This window comes from Diospyros lotus, chromosome 1 (assembly GCF_014633365.1).
Source record: "Diospyros lotus cultivar Yz01 chromosome 1, ASM1463336v1, whole genome shotgun sequence".
In the NCBI taxonomy this organism is placed as follows: domain Eukaryota; kingdom Viridiplantae; phylum Streptophyta; class Magnoliopsida; order Ericales; family Ebenaceae; genus Diospyros; species Diospyros lotus.
This window is the reverse complement of record NC_068338.1, coordinates 18,436,171-18,450,991: the sequence shown is the minus strand read 5'-3', so window position 1 is coordinate 18,450,991 and position 14,821 is coordinate 18,436,171. Positions and strand designations below refer to the sequence as shown.

The window sequence follows — 14,821 nt, the reverse complement described above, 5'->3', positions numbered from 1 at the left end:
AACGAGGAGAGGAAGAGAGGATAGAATTACTTCACCCCAACTAGGATTTCCAATGCCTAGAATGGAGATTCCGGTATTTGAAGGGACTAATCCTAGGTGGTGGATTAGGAAGTGTGAACGGGTGTTCGAATGGTATAATATACCAGTAGAAAGAAGGGTGGCCCTTGCTGCAACTTACTTTGATGATACGGTGGATGCATGGTTCTAAGGATGGACCCGAACGAGGGGGATTTATACCTGGCGGGAGTTTTCAGAGAAGCTATGTGAAAGGTTCGGGGAGAGGACCATATTAGACACAATAGAGGAATTCAGTAAGTTGAGGCAAGCGGGAAATGTTGGGACATACTTGAAGCGTTTTGAGGAGCTGAGGTCGTTGATGAGTGACAATGACTCCCACCTGTCGGAAGCTTATTTTGTTTCTTATTTTGTTTCTAGCTTCCTTAGTGGCCTCAATGAGGACTTGTGACCGATGGTGAAAATGATAAGGCCTCGGACGGTGGAACAAGTGGCGGAGAGTGCCAAGCTGCAGGAGTTGGTGGTTGAAGCCCTTATGAAAAAGCAGAGGCAGCAACAGAAGGTGACACCTGGTGGGAATTGGCAGCAAGGGGGGAGCAGTAAAGGAACTTACAGAGATTCGGCTAAAGGAGGGAGAAATGTAGGTGGTCCGTATCAGGGGGGACGGGTGGAGAAGGCTAAAAGGCTTCCTGGCGCGTGTTACAGGTGTGGGGATAGGTACTATCCTGGGCACCAATGCAAACACCAACTATTACTGCTGGAAGGAGACAAGGAGGGTGAATTGGACGCGGAAGAAGTAGAAGAGGTAGAAGAGTTCAGAGAAACGAGAGGGGAGAATGATGGAGAAATATCCCTCCATGCCCTCAAGGGGATTACCAACAACAAGATAATTAAGGTGGAAGGGAAGGTGAAGGAAGGCAACCTGTCAATTCTGATTGACAGTGGGAGCACTCATAGTTTCCTTGACAATAGCACTACTAGAAAGCTTAAGTGCCAACTCATTGGGACACCACCCTTGAGTGTGGTCGTTGCTAATGGAAATTGGGTGTTGAGCAATTCGGCCTGCTTGGGTTTTATATGGGAAATGCAGGAAGAAGAATTTGAAGCAAACCTTAGATTACTACAGTTAGGAGGGTGTGATGTGGTGTTAGGAGTGGATTGGATGAAGGGAGTGTGTCCCGTAAGCTTTGATTTCAACCGAATGGAAGTCTCATTTGAAAAAGAAGGGAAGAGGATGATGCTTACCAGTGGGCAAGAGGTTGCGACCTGCAAGATGATCACGAGTAAGAGGCTGCAGAGAGTCCTCAAGAACAAATGGAATCAGCTCACACAGCTGTTCTCCATTGTGGAAGTGGAAGAGAATCCTAATAGAGGAAGGCAAGGGGAGCTGCAACTCACTGTTAGCCACTAGTGTAAGAGTGGTGACCAGGTATGCACATTACCCTTTATTGATGAATTATTGGCAGACTTTAAGGACCTCTTTGTGGAACCTAAGACCCTTCCTCCTAACAGAACTTTGGACCATGCCATTAACCTAAAACCGAATGTAGAGCCAATCAATGCCAGGTCATACCGTTATGCCCCCATCCAAAAAACTAAAATCGAAAGGATGGTCAAAGAGATGTTGAGCCAATCCTTCATTAGACCAAGCCAAAGTCCATTTGCTTCCCCTGTCCTATTGGTAAAGAAAAAAGATGGCACTTGGCGTTTTTGTGTAGATTATAGCCGGCTCAACTCCCTAACCATCAAAGACAAGTTCCCCATTCCCCTTGTTGAATACCTTATGGATGAATTACACCAGGCCAAGTTCTTTTCCAAGTTAGATTTGCACTCGGGCTTTCACCAAATAAGGATGAAGCCCGAGGACATCCACAAAACGGCCTTCCGCACACACCATGGTCATTTTGAGTTCTTGGTGATGCCTTTTGGGCTCACCAACGCCCCAGTCAGTTTCCAATCTCTAATGAACCAGATATTTGAGCCCTATTTAAGGAAGTTCATCCTTGTATTTTTTGATGACATCCTTGTTTATAGCCCCACCTTGGACCAACACCTCATCCACCTAAGAACCACTCTTGAGGTCCTTAGAAGAAACCAGCTATTTATCAAAAAATCTAAATGTGCATTTGGCCAAAACCAAGTGGAATACTTGGGACACTTAATTTCAGAAGAAGGAATCAGCACCGATCCCAGCAAGGTGGAGGCCGTGCTCAGCTGGACAAAGCCCACTACAATAAGGGCTCTTAGGGGATTTTTGGGGCTGACTGGTTACTACCACAGGTTTGTTAAGGGGTATGGAGTCTTGAGCAAACCACTTACTAATCTGTTAAAGAAGGGAAACTTCTAGTGGGGGCCAGAGGCAGACTCTACTTTCGAAGGGCTGAAGTTGGCAGTAAGCAGGGTTCCCACACTCGGGTTGCCGGACTTCAACAAGCCCTTCGTGCTAGAGACGGATGCTTGCGGAGTGGGGATATGCGCGGTGTTGATGCAGGATGGAAGACCGTTGGCCTTTCTAAGCTAAGCCCTTAGTCCTAGACACCTGGGGCTTAGTGTTTATGAGAAGGAGTTCTTAGCTGTCTTAATGGCTGTTGAAAAGTGGCGCCATTATTTGGAGGCGGGAAGGTTTATTATCAAAACGGATCACGAGTCCCTGAAGTTCCTGCTCCAACAAAAGCTTCAATCCCAACTCCAAAAGAAAGGGATGACCAAGCTAATGGGTTTGGACTACTCAATCCAATACAAGAAAGGGAAGGAGAACCTAGCAGCGGATGCATTGTCCAGGTGCCAAGAAGAAGCTAGATCTGCCGCCATGACTGTGGTAATTCCTGAATGGTGTAAAGAAGTGGTGGACAACTATGAGGGAGATGACCGTATTAAGGGCTTGCTGGAAAAATTGGCTCTGGGAAGTGGAGAGGCAGAAGGCTATACGATGAGGGATGGGCTGCTGAGGTATAAGGGTTGGATAGTAATAGGCCACAAGGAGGAGCTTAAGAGTAAAATTCTGCAGTCACTTCATGAGTCTCCTTTAGGGGGACATTTGGGCATCCAAAACACCTACTTGAGGGTGTGGCAGCTATTCTACTGGCCCGGACTGAGGGAAACGATCAAGGCTTTCGTCTTGGGGTGTGACACATGTAAGAGGTGCAAACATGAGAACGTGGCATACCCTGGTCTCCTTCAACCACTGCCCATCCCAGAACAGTCATGGACAAGTGTGTCCATGGATTTCATCGAAGGACTGCCACGTTCCGAGGGCAAAGACTGTATAATGGTGATTGTCGATAGGCTCACTAAGTTTGCGCACTTTGTGGGACTAGCACACCCTTACATAGCTTAGGAAGTGGCCCGGGCGGTCACTGATCGGGTAGTTGCCATGCACGGGGTCCCTAAGACTATCATATCCGACCGGGATAAGATCTTTACCAGCCACTTTTGGAGGGAGTTGATGAAAAATATGGGCACAGAACTCAATCTATCGACTGCATACCACCCTCAGTCGGATGGGCAGACCGAAAGGGTGAACCAAAGTCTCGAAACCTACCTCCATTGCGTATGTTTGCTGTAACCTAAGGGCTGGCATAGGTGGCTAGCTCTAGCTCAGTGGTGGTACAATTCCAGCCACCACGCATCAATAAAGATGTCACCATTTGAAGCGGTATTTGGGTTTAAACCTCCAATTCTACCTGCCATCGAAGATTGTACCTCAGCTACTGCAGTTGAAGAGTATTTCCAGCAAAGGAGATGGGTGATACAACAACTCAAACAAGAGTTGGCATCAGCCCAAAACCGGATGAAGCAGCAGGCGGATAGGAGGAGGACTAACAGAGAATTATGAGTAGGAGAGAATGTCTATCTACGGCTGAGGTACCCCCACCTTAAATCCATTTCTCAAGGATCGGTCCTCACCCCTAAATACTTCGGGCCTTTTCCCATAACGGCTAAGATTGGCAAGGTGGCTTATCATTTACAACTTCCCGAAGGTTCCCACATTCACCCAATCTTCCATGTTTTCCTACTGAAGAAGTCAACGGGGCAGGAACGGGTGAACCCAAAGGTGCCCTACGTTTCCTAAGGAGAAGGAAGTCACAAAGGAGCCAGAGGCCATTTTGGACAGAAAAGTCATCTACCATCAAAGGGCTCCTCTTATGCAGGTGCAAGTCAGGTGGCAAGGAGGATCCGTGAAGGAGGACACCTGGGAGTACCTTCCCCAGCTACTATGACAATTTCCCCGGACCGCCAGCCTCCTAAATATTTCTTAAGGACAAGAAATCGCTAAAGGGAAGGGCATTGTCACGGAACCCATGCCAAAATTTTGCTGCGGATTTATTTTCCTGCTATGTTTCTTTAATTGCCTGCTTTGTTTCTTTATTATTCCATAGAATTCTCTTTTGTTCCAGCTGTTAGTTAGTTAGAGAGAATATCCAGCCGTAAAGGTGTTTGGGATAAGACAAAATAGTTGGTTATGGGAGCTGCAATCTGCTGTGGTAGCCCCCTAGGATAGCTATATAAGCCCAAACGGCTCCTGAGAATGGTTATCGAGTATCAATTAACAAATTCCAGATTTTACTCCTTGCATTCTCTCTATTCTCTCCCTCAATCTTCTCTCTAAACCTTTCTCTTCTACCACAATTCCCTAGCCAATTCTAATCCATCCCGGGCGGAAGTTGACAGCAGTCTTAGCGCGACTGTGACAAAAGCATGCATGGCCACCCTCCCACGGGGCCATCCCTTACCTTGAGTTCTTCGATGCTTTCCAAAGGCTTCCAAAGACTTCTTCTTCTCTTCCTTTGCTTTCTTTCTTTCTTTCTTAACTTACGGGAGACTTCTTCCAATGTCTCCAAATTTCTCTCTTATATTTAGAAAATTTCTTTTGTCTTGATATCACACAAACTTGAGATCAAATCCTAGCCCTTGATCTTACTTTATGAGAAAAAATCCCAACCTTCTAAACTAGCACAATCCATGCCATTAAAATATTTAATCTCAACCCTTGATAAAAAAAAATAGAGATTAGATCTCTAACATACAAAGAAACACAATCCTTTCCAATTGGAGGCTTTAATACAAGATATTGGATCTTCTCCCATCTGACTTCCAAGACTACATCTCAACCCTTGGATCACTTTGGGCTTCTAATCCCAAAATTGGCATTTTCATATTTATTTAATTTCACTAGTTTCACCCCATCACATGAGCGACAAATTTTCTTTTCTTTTGTATTGAAATAATTCTCACATTTTCACCCATTAATGAGAGACTAATTTAATTTCATTTAGAATTTCTTGAATCTCCATAATTATGACTCTCATAAATGCTAGAATGACCATTTTTCCTTTTCTTTTTGAATTAATTTAACTCTTACATTCTCTTGGATAAGAGTTTGCCAAGTGTCACTCTTAGACACTTGGCTCCCAATCCTCCATAAATTCAAGAGGAAGAATAGAAAATTCCACACATAAAAAAAAAATCCATAATGGAATTATTTTTTCCAAATTACCAATTTACCCTTAATGAAATATTATCCAATTTACTAAATCACCTCTTCCTAAGGCACATTTAGTTCCATTTTTCCATTTTTTCTCCTCAACTACATTTTTGAAAATTCCCATCAATCTGCAATCCTATTTTATTCTTTATTGTCTTGTAACACTCATTACACTGGATGTTCCATGCCACCCTCCTTAAAAAGAATTTCGTGCTTGAAATTCACTTTCATTAACTTAGAACAAAATAAGCACAAAAGAGTTTGATCCACATGATCATTCTTTTATTACATATTGAATAATTCAGGGAATTGTTGCATCATTTCCTCTTTGGTTTCCCAAATCGCCTCCTTATCTGAATGATGGTTCCATTGAACCTTCACTAGCAGGATCGTCTTACTTCTCATAACTCTCTCTTGATGGTCCAAGATCTTCACCGAATGCTCCGTGTAAGTTATGTTTCAACGAACCTCCACTTCCTCCTCCAGAATCTCCAACCTTGGATCTGGAATATGCACCCAATGCTCTTTGTCGTGCTGCTAACGCGATTAACTCAAAAGAACGTGAAATTTGTTTGGGATGACAAATGTGAAAGAAGCTTTGTGGAACTCACAGAGAGATTAACCACAGTGCCAATACTGACCCTACTTGAGGGTCAGGTGGATTTGTGGTCTATAGTGATGCTTCTGACACGGGATTGGGCTGTGTATTGATGTAGAATGGTAGGGTGATAGCCTACAGGTCATGTCAATTATGACTTCACGATAGGAATTATCCTACTCATAATTTAGAGTTGGTTGCAATTATCCACGCCTTGAAGATTTGGCGACATTATCTGTATGGTGAGGAATTTGAGGTGTATACTGACCACAAGAGCCTGAAGTATATCTTCTCCCAAAAAAAGCCGAATATGAGGTAACGTCGATGGATGGAGTTCTTGAGGGACTACGACTGCACCATCCATTATCATCTAGGGCGGGTGAATGTTGTAGCGGATGCCCTTAGTCGAAGGGATTTGGCGGTCGCGATTGGGTTGATGATGCGGGAATGGCAACTAATTGAGATGTTCAGTGGGTTGACGGTGAATGTAGAGCCTAGGAATGGAACATCCATGATGGCAAGCTTGTGAATTCAGTCGGGGTTGTGGGAGGAAATACAGTAGGCGACTGTGGAAGACCATAGATTGCACCAATGGGTGGATGAGAGTGGGTAGCCAATAAAGGTTGGGTTTGAGTTCAGAGATTGATTTTTAAGGATGAATGGGAGGATCTACGTGCCTAATCGCGAGGAGTTGAGGCAGATGATCTTGGATGAGGCACATCGGTCAAAGTACGATGTGTAGAGACTTGAGGGAAGTCTATTGGTGGTCGGGAATGAAGCAGAGTGTGGCTCGACATGTGGCCCAGTGTGATACATGCCAACGTATCAAAATTGAACATCAATGCCTGACGGGGTTGATGCAGCCCTTGAAGATCCTGGAATGGAAGTGGGAGCAAATCACGATGGACTTTGTAGTGGGATTGCCTTGGACAACAAAGAAGGAGGACTCAATATGGGTTGTGGTTGATAGGTTGACAAAGTTGGCGCATTTTATACCCATTAGAGTTGGGCAAAGTGCTGAAGAGCTTTCACGAATCTATGTCCAAGAGATTGTACGATTGTACGGGACACCTATTGGTATTGTGTCTGATCGAGATTCAAAGTTCGTGTCTAGATTCTAGAATTGCTTGCATGAAGAGATGGGAACTGATAAGGGAAAATACTCTCGGGTCCCTAATTACTCCAATACCCCAGAAATATAGCCGATGGTAGCGGTGACACGTGCCCATTAAAGAGCCACTCCACTGACGTAGACACGTGGTAGATATGTCTTAGTAGACCGGTTAACCTGTTACTTGGTGAAGATTCTCCAGATTCCCCGAGATCAACCATTGCGTCGAGAATCATGGAGATAGGGACTACCCCGAACCCCTCAGAAGCGATTATGGTATCCATATCGATAAGATCACAGCTCCGCGAAGAACGGGATGGGGATCTCGGCGATTTGAAGGAGAATCCTTACCCTGGCAAGAGGATAAAAGGAAAGGACTAGCGACGGGTAAGGGATCCAAGATTTCTTCTTTCTCTAAGTTTCAATACTATGTCCTTTGAGTTGGCATTAATTCAGTGATCTGACTTGAACGTCGGAGTGATCCCGGGGGAGCAAGTCCCCGACTCCATTGCAAGTACCTGGTTCGAGGCAGAGGAAGGTGATCAGCCACCACATCATCAGGAACAAAATTGACTTTTAGTACCGCATATCATTTTCAGATCAATGGTCAAACAGAGTGGGTGAACCAAATCTTAGAGGACATGCTCTGAGCGTGTGTTCTGGAATATGATGGAAATTGGGATTAATACTTGCTGTTGGTGGAGTTTTCTTATAATAATAGCTACCAGAGTAGCATTGGCATGGTGCCGTATGAGGCATTGTATGGGAGACGATGTTGATCACCCTTGTGTTGGCTTGAGGTAGGTGAAAAGCGATTAGCAAGGACTAAGCTTGTGAAGCAAACAACTGAGAAGATTGAAGTGGCGAGGAAATGCATGAAGATCGCGCAAGATCGCCAAAAGTATTATGCGGATCGTCGATCTCAGAGTTTGGAATTTCAAGTGGGGGATAGGGTATTTCTCCGAGTTTCACCTCAAAGGTCGGCAATGAGGGATCAAAAGCGTGGAAAGCTTAGTCCAAGGTTTATGGGATCGTATCGAATCACAAAACGAGTAGGTTCTCTAGCTTATCGATTGGCTTTACCCAAGGTCTTAGCAGGATTGCATGATGTATTTCATGTATCCCAATTGCATAAATCCATTCCAAATCCAAGGTTGGAGATTCCGGAGGAGGAAGTGGAGGTTCGCCGAAACATAACTTACACAGAGCAGCCGGTGAAGATCTTGGACCATCAAGAGAGAGTTTTGAGAAGCAAGTCGATTTCGCTAGTGAAGGTTCAATGGAACCATCATTCAGATAAGGAAGCGACTTGGGAAACCAAAGAGGAAATGAGGCAACAATTCCTTGAATTATTTGATATGTAATAAAAAGAATGATCATGTGGATCAAACTCTTTTGTGCTTATTTTGTTCTAAGTTAATGAAAGTGAATTTTGAGCACGAAATTCTTTTTAAGGAGGGTGGGATATGACACTCGGTGTAATGAGTGTTATAAGATAATAAATAATAAAATAGGATTGGAGATTGATGGGAATTTCCAAAAATGACGTTGAGGAGAAAAAATGGAAAAAATGAACTAAATGTGCCTTAGGAAGGGGCAATTTAGTAAATTGAATAATATTTCATTAAGGGTAAATTGGTAATTTGGAAAAAATAATTCCATTATGGATTTTTTGTTTTTATGTGTGGAATTTTCTATTCTTGCTCTTGAAGTTATGGAGGATTGGGAGCTAAGTAAGTGTCTAAGAGTGACACTTGGCAAACTCTTACCCAATGGTCATTATAGCATTTATGAGAGTCATAATTATGGAGATTCAAGAAATTCTAAATGAAAATAAATTAGTCTCTCATTAATGGGTGAAAATGTGAGAATTATTTAAATGCAAAAGAAAAGGAAATTTATCACTCATGTGATGGGGTGAAATTAGTGAAATTAAATAAATATGGAAAATGCCAATTTTGGGATTGGAAGCCCAAAGTGATTCAAGGGTTGAGATGTAGTCTTGGAAGTCAGATGGGAGAAGATCCAATGGCTTGTATTAAAGCCTCCAAGAGGTATGGATTGTGTTTTTTTGTATGGTGGAGCTTTAATCTTCATTTTTTTGATCAAGGGTTGAGATTAAATATTTTAATGGCATGGATTGTGCTAGTTTAGAAAGTTGGGATTTTCTCTCATAAAGTAAGATCAAGGGTTAGGATTTGATCTCAAGTTTGTGTGATATCAAGACAAAAGAAATTTTCTAAATAGAAAAGAGAGAAATTTGGAGACATTGGAAGAAGTCTCCCGTAAGTTAAGAAAGAAAGGAAGAGAAAAAGAAGTCTTTGGAAGCCTTTGGAAAGCATAAAAAAACTCGAGGTAAGCGATGGCCCCATGGGAGGGTGGCCATGCATGCTTTTTAAGTATTTGTTATGAAATTTCATGGTGTTTGCAAGCATACATGCATCTTTGTGTACTAGTGGGACCTTTGGCCATAAGGATGACTAGAACATTCGGAGGAAAATGGTAGGTTGTTGTCTCAACCGATGAGGGTTGCTAGGGCAAAGAAAACCATCCACATATGCATAATCTTGCATTTCATGAATATTTATGCTCATATTTACTTTATATAGCACCCGTATTGAGTTTTGGCTCATGAGGTTTTTACCTCACTTGTAGGTGTGGAAAATCAAAAGGGAAAAAGAGTCTTGGAGGGTTAAAGTATGCATGATCCATAAAGAAGGCTCCCAGATATTTTTGAAATGATAGTTTAAGGCTTGTTGAAGATTAAACTTGGATTTGTATCTTTATTTTTTTATGTATGTTGTATAAACATCATGTGGGTTGTGTAATCCTTGTTGTGGAGAAAGGAGGAAACATTCAATGTGTTTGAGTATGTTTTTAACTTCAGAAAAATGGGCTAATTAATGAGCCAAAAAAAAAAAGAAAAAGAAAAGAAGGGGGGGGGGGGGGGGTCAAGAAGCATGGGGTAGAGGCAGCTGCCTGGAGTGCCTTGCGCGTTGGGCGGTCGGCTAGCACGCGCCGTGCTTGTGGTGCCTCGCTGCCGTTGCTCCTTCGTTCCTTCAATATTTTTGGAAAATTATGGAAAAAATAAATGATGGATTTGGGCTCCAAAAGTATTTTATAAATTAAGGAAAAATTTGAAGTATTCTCTGGAAAATTTCGGAATTGGCTAAAGTAAAATTTTGGCTAATTTTTGCAAATAGGAGATTTGAACCGGATTTGTTATGAATTTCTTTGGGTATAAGAAAATGGGCTTGTTGAAGAAGGCCAGGATTTAATTTCCTCTAGGCATTAGCGCTTTGGGATATTTTTATGAAGCAAAAATTGAGGCCCAATTAAAATATTTTCTTTATGAATATACTTTCCGACTTTCTGTCGAGGGGTGGTAAGTCTTAGGAAAGCAAAGTGAGTCGTTAGTGATGTTCGGTCAGGTCCTGGGCAAGTCATCCCCAGCTCATCGGTTTGAGCCAAAGAAGGGTGACGCCCACCAAGGATTTTGGGTTTAGCTCCTCAAAATTTTCTGATATTCCTTTACCCGTATCCTTAAGTGGATCGAAGGAAGGGACGAAGTCTAGTTCCCACCTAGAGCGTTCCGCTTGGAACATAAGTCCGTCTCTTAATCAATGTTCTGGCGTGTGAGTAGTCCGGTCGATTATTCACTAGTGGCAAGTAGGAGCATGATGCGGTCACCGATCAAGATCTGGTTCAAAGCCGACCCAACCACGCCGGAACAACATTTTAATACTTCTTAAGTTTTAGAATTCTACTTGATTTAAGATTCTATTTCATGTTTTGTTAGGGTTTTATTTTTATTAGGATTCTAGTTGACTTTTACTTAGGATTTGTTTCTATTAGGATTTTAGTTGGATTTTGTTTACAAATATTAGATAGATTTGAATTTGCTTAATCATATGGGTATTTTCAAAATATTCAATGTTGCTGATCTTTCTTTGTATTTGTCGGATGTTGAGTTGTCATACCCAGATCATAATTTGAGGATGAATTCTTCTCAAGTGCAGGTGAATGATGCAATCACCGATCAAGACCCGGCCCAAAGCTGACCCGACTACGCTGGAACAATATTTTAATACTTCTTAAGTTTTAGAATTCTACTTGATTTAGGATTCTACTTCATGTTTGATTAGGATTTTATTTTTATTATGATTTTAGTTGACTTTTACTTAGGATTTATTTCTATTAGAATTTTAGTTGGATTTTGTTTACAAATATTAGATGGATTTGGATTAGTCAAATACTATAAATATGCCTAGGATCTAGAGTTTGTAATCAAGTTTTTTTCAATACAAATTTAAGTAACTTATTTGGGTTTTCTTTGCAAAACTATCTTGTTTTTGCGTCTTCTTGAAAGTTAAGCTTCGACCATTGAAGTTTGTTCTTTCAAAGGTTTATTTTGGTGTATTTTCTTCACACTCGCGCTACACGTTACGTCAAAGCAGGGCGTCACAGTTGGTATCAGAGCGTGGTTTGTGATATGAGTCGAAGAAATGGGCCAGTTATAGGTGTCATGGCGGGTTTGGTGACATAGTTTTGATGGTTGTGTTTGTCATTTTGCTTGTCATGATTGGATTTCTATATAGTATGATTGGTTGAGTGATTATTGTGAGGTCTTTCTCATTCTTAGAAATGGAGAGGTCGGGATCTTTTCGCTCCATATGGCTTGTCAGAGACTATATTCGGAGGTTGAAGGCTCAGTGGACATCAGCACTTCCGGTCATAAGACCAAACGAGTCCATTCAGTTGTACCAAAACCAAGTCAAGGATGTTATGACCCAGTTTCCAGGTTTGACTTTGACTCGAGAGCTGCTAGAAGAGATCAAGGTGACCTATGTAGCGGGGCTGCTACATGGGAAGTGGAAGTGCTATGCCTAGAAGATTGTTAGGCGGGCGTTCGTGATGCAAAATTATGCCTTATTTGTCGAAATGGATTAGTGGCAGACCAAGGAGATTGTTTGCAAGCCCTCGGATCCAGAGGAGGAAAGTGTAGGAAGCAATGGGGATTTGGAGCATTCCATGGAAGGTTGGGATAAGGAGGTAAACTCTCCCGAAGACCCTTATGAGGAGCCAACCGAGGAGTCAGAAATCCATGCTAAAGCACCACCAGGCTGCAGTGACCCATATGACTTGTTGTGGCATGACGAGCTAGGTCCTAGCAAACATCAAGGCAGCGAGGAGGTAGTTGGACCAGGAGGGGCCATATAGTGATGGTTGAGGCTAGAAAGCTATGGGTAAGGCCTAGACTTGCTGGGGTAATGTAGGGCTTTAAGGGTCGGGTTTTGTTGTTTTGGGGGAGTTGTAACTTGTTTTGCCCTTGGCTAGTGGCCAAGAGTGGTTGTAGGCAAAACCCCTCTTTTTGAATGTGTAAATTGGGGAGCCTCTATGTGTACTTTGTACTTGTTTATAAATAAAAATGAGTTATGTTGGAAATTAGCATTTGCATGAGAATGCGGAATAATGATAACTTACATCTTGCATGTATGAGTTGTCATGGTATAATGGGAATGAATGTTACTCGTTGCAATATGTAGATGAATCGAGAAGAGCGACTAAATAGAAGAAGGAGCCATAATCAGTTGCCAACTCAAAATGTCCAAGAGGGCAGTGGCTCGGAACCTCCAAGTGGCGAGGGATCATTTGAAAGGTTCATTGAAGTTATGTTAAACTCAATGAATAGGCAAGAAGCCCCAATGACCAATTGGATATATTATACAAAAGTACATTTTTGCTTTCCCTATGGTTATCTTTTGACATATTGCCTTCAATTTTCTGAATAAGTTGAAAAAATTAATAAATAGATCATTATTTAACAGAAAAAAGAGGTAGACACCTTTTTCTTGTTTTGTGCTTAGAATGCTTCATCATAATGATGGGTCCAGGGAAATATTCTGTAATTCCCAGCATTAATTTTAAATGATCATGTGGGGAGGAGCTCGATCTGTGTGGTTTGCTCAGTTGTGGTTGAGTTGAAGAGGCTATTAAAGACAGCTTATATTGAGGGAGTTGTGTTGGATTTGAACTTTATCTGGATAAAACTTGCCTGAATTGGTTATTTATGGCTTGGATATGTGTTGTGGCCTCAGTTGTTTTGTGAGGTTGGTTTAGATGACCAATAGCATATTCTGGAGGATATTAGAGACTGTTTTCCTTGGTTATATGGTTGTATGTTCAACTGTGTTTAGTTTTGCATGTCACTTAAGATTCCTGGTTCTTCATTGTCTTTTATAGAATTCATAACAAATAGATTTAGGTAAAGTGGATGGACCTATCGGGAAGTTTCCTAGATTTCCTAAATATATAAGATTTACTGTTTTGGCACTTTAAGTAAATTATACTTATCTGCAAGGAAAGAAGGGAACTTATGAAGTGTGGGTGCAGATATGTTTTTATCCTTTCCACTTTCCATTGCATTAGACAGAAAGTACAAATAATGGGGTTAAGTTTTGAGAAATAATTAAGGGTATACATGTGAACAAAACCCAGCAATTTTCTCAGCAATCCATGAAATAGGGCTGGTTTTTGCATATCTGCTTGACATGGAAAACTGAAAAAATCTAGTTCTAATATTATTTTCCTTTAATAACTTCTTTCTTAATAATCTACCAGATAAATCATATGCAATAGTTCTAGCACAATTACATCTGTCCCACGTAAACTGTCTACTTGTAATTAGGAAATTGTTGCATGATATTGCATTATGGCCTGTTCATCATATTTATGAATTGAACCTTGTTATGTGATTTGCAAATTTCTTTAGCAAGCATATTTTCTCTAGCATAATGACCAAAGCTTCACTCTTGCTGATAGTGATCAAGCTGCATAATGGCTGGACAAAATTTTAAGGCTTTCTGCAATCTGAACTGACTAGGACCTCTCTCTCTCTCTCTTCTGGGGAGTGAGTGAGTGTGAGCTTGATTTTTTGTATTTCAACAAGATGAAATTTTGTTAAATAAAGCTTAATGGTGTAGGCTTTCATTATTTGTACTCCTTGCACAAAGTTGTAAGCATTTTCTGTTGTGTAGTTGTGAAGTTGGCATTCAAGAACTTCCAAAAACTTCTGCGCTGGGGAGACTAAGAGGAAGTGACAATGTGGTAAGCACTCCTCATTTCATTGTTTCCTATTAAAATTTTAATTATTTTTCTATGCTTCTTATTTTCTTCCACAAAATGATCTTCTTACTGCATGTGATAAAAAATAAGAAAATGAGAAGTTGATGATTCTGTTACTGTACACTACAGTGGTCATGGACAGGAATTTATAGAGTACTAGCATATCATCGGTTTCCCAACTTCTTTAAATTGTTCTTTATTTACATATCTTCAGTAATAATTTTTGCTGAAGCTGATCAACTTGGTTTGTTGACAAAACTCTGGGCTGTTCTAGTGGCGATGACTCCATTATTCTGAATTTGATTATTGCTTGGGAGCATGCTATACAAGTGGAGAGGGATGAGATGGTAAGAGCAAGATCTGTGTTTTCTTTAGAAATGATTTTGGGGTGCAAAATTGTGAGCTGGTTTTCAGGATTTAAGCCTTGTGGTGTTAGGGGTCAGGGAATGATGTGTGATTGCCTTGGGCAGATTGGGAGTATCAGATC

General features: G+C 41.4%; 1 protein-coding gene across 1 annotated transcript in view; it reads left to right on the top strand.

Moving 5' to 3' along the window:
- The window catches only part of LOC127806295 (uncharacterized), a 65,538-nt gene that overhangs the window by 34,445 nt on the left and 16,272 nt on the right, over window positions 1–14,821 (top strand). The window contains exon 11 of the mRNA XM_052343500.1: window positions 14,247–14,316. Coding sequence (XP_052199460.1) covers window positions 14,247–14,316 — 70 coding nt within the window. The remainder of the gene's footprint in view (window positions 1–14,246; window positions 14,317–14,821) is intronic.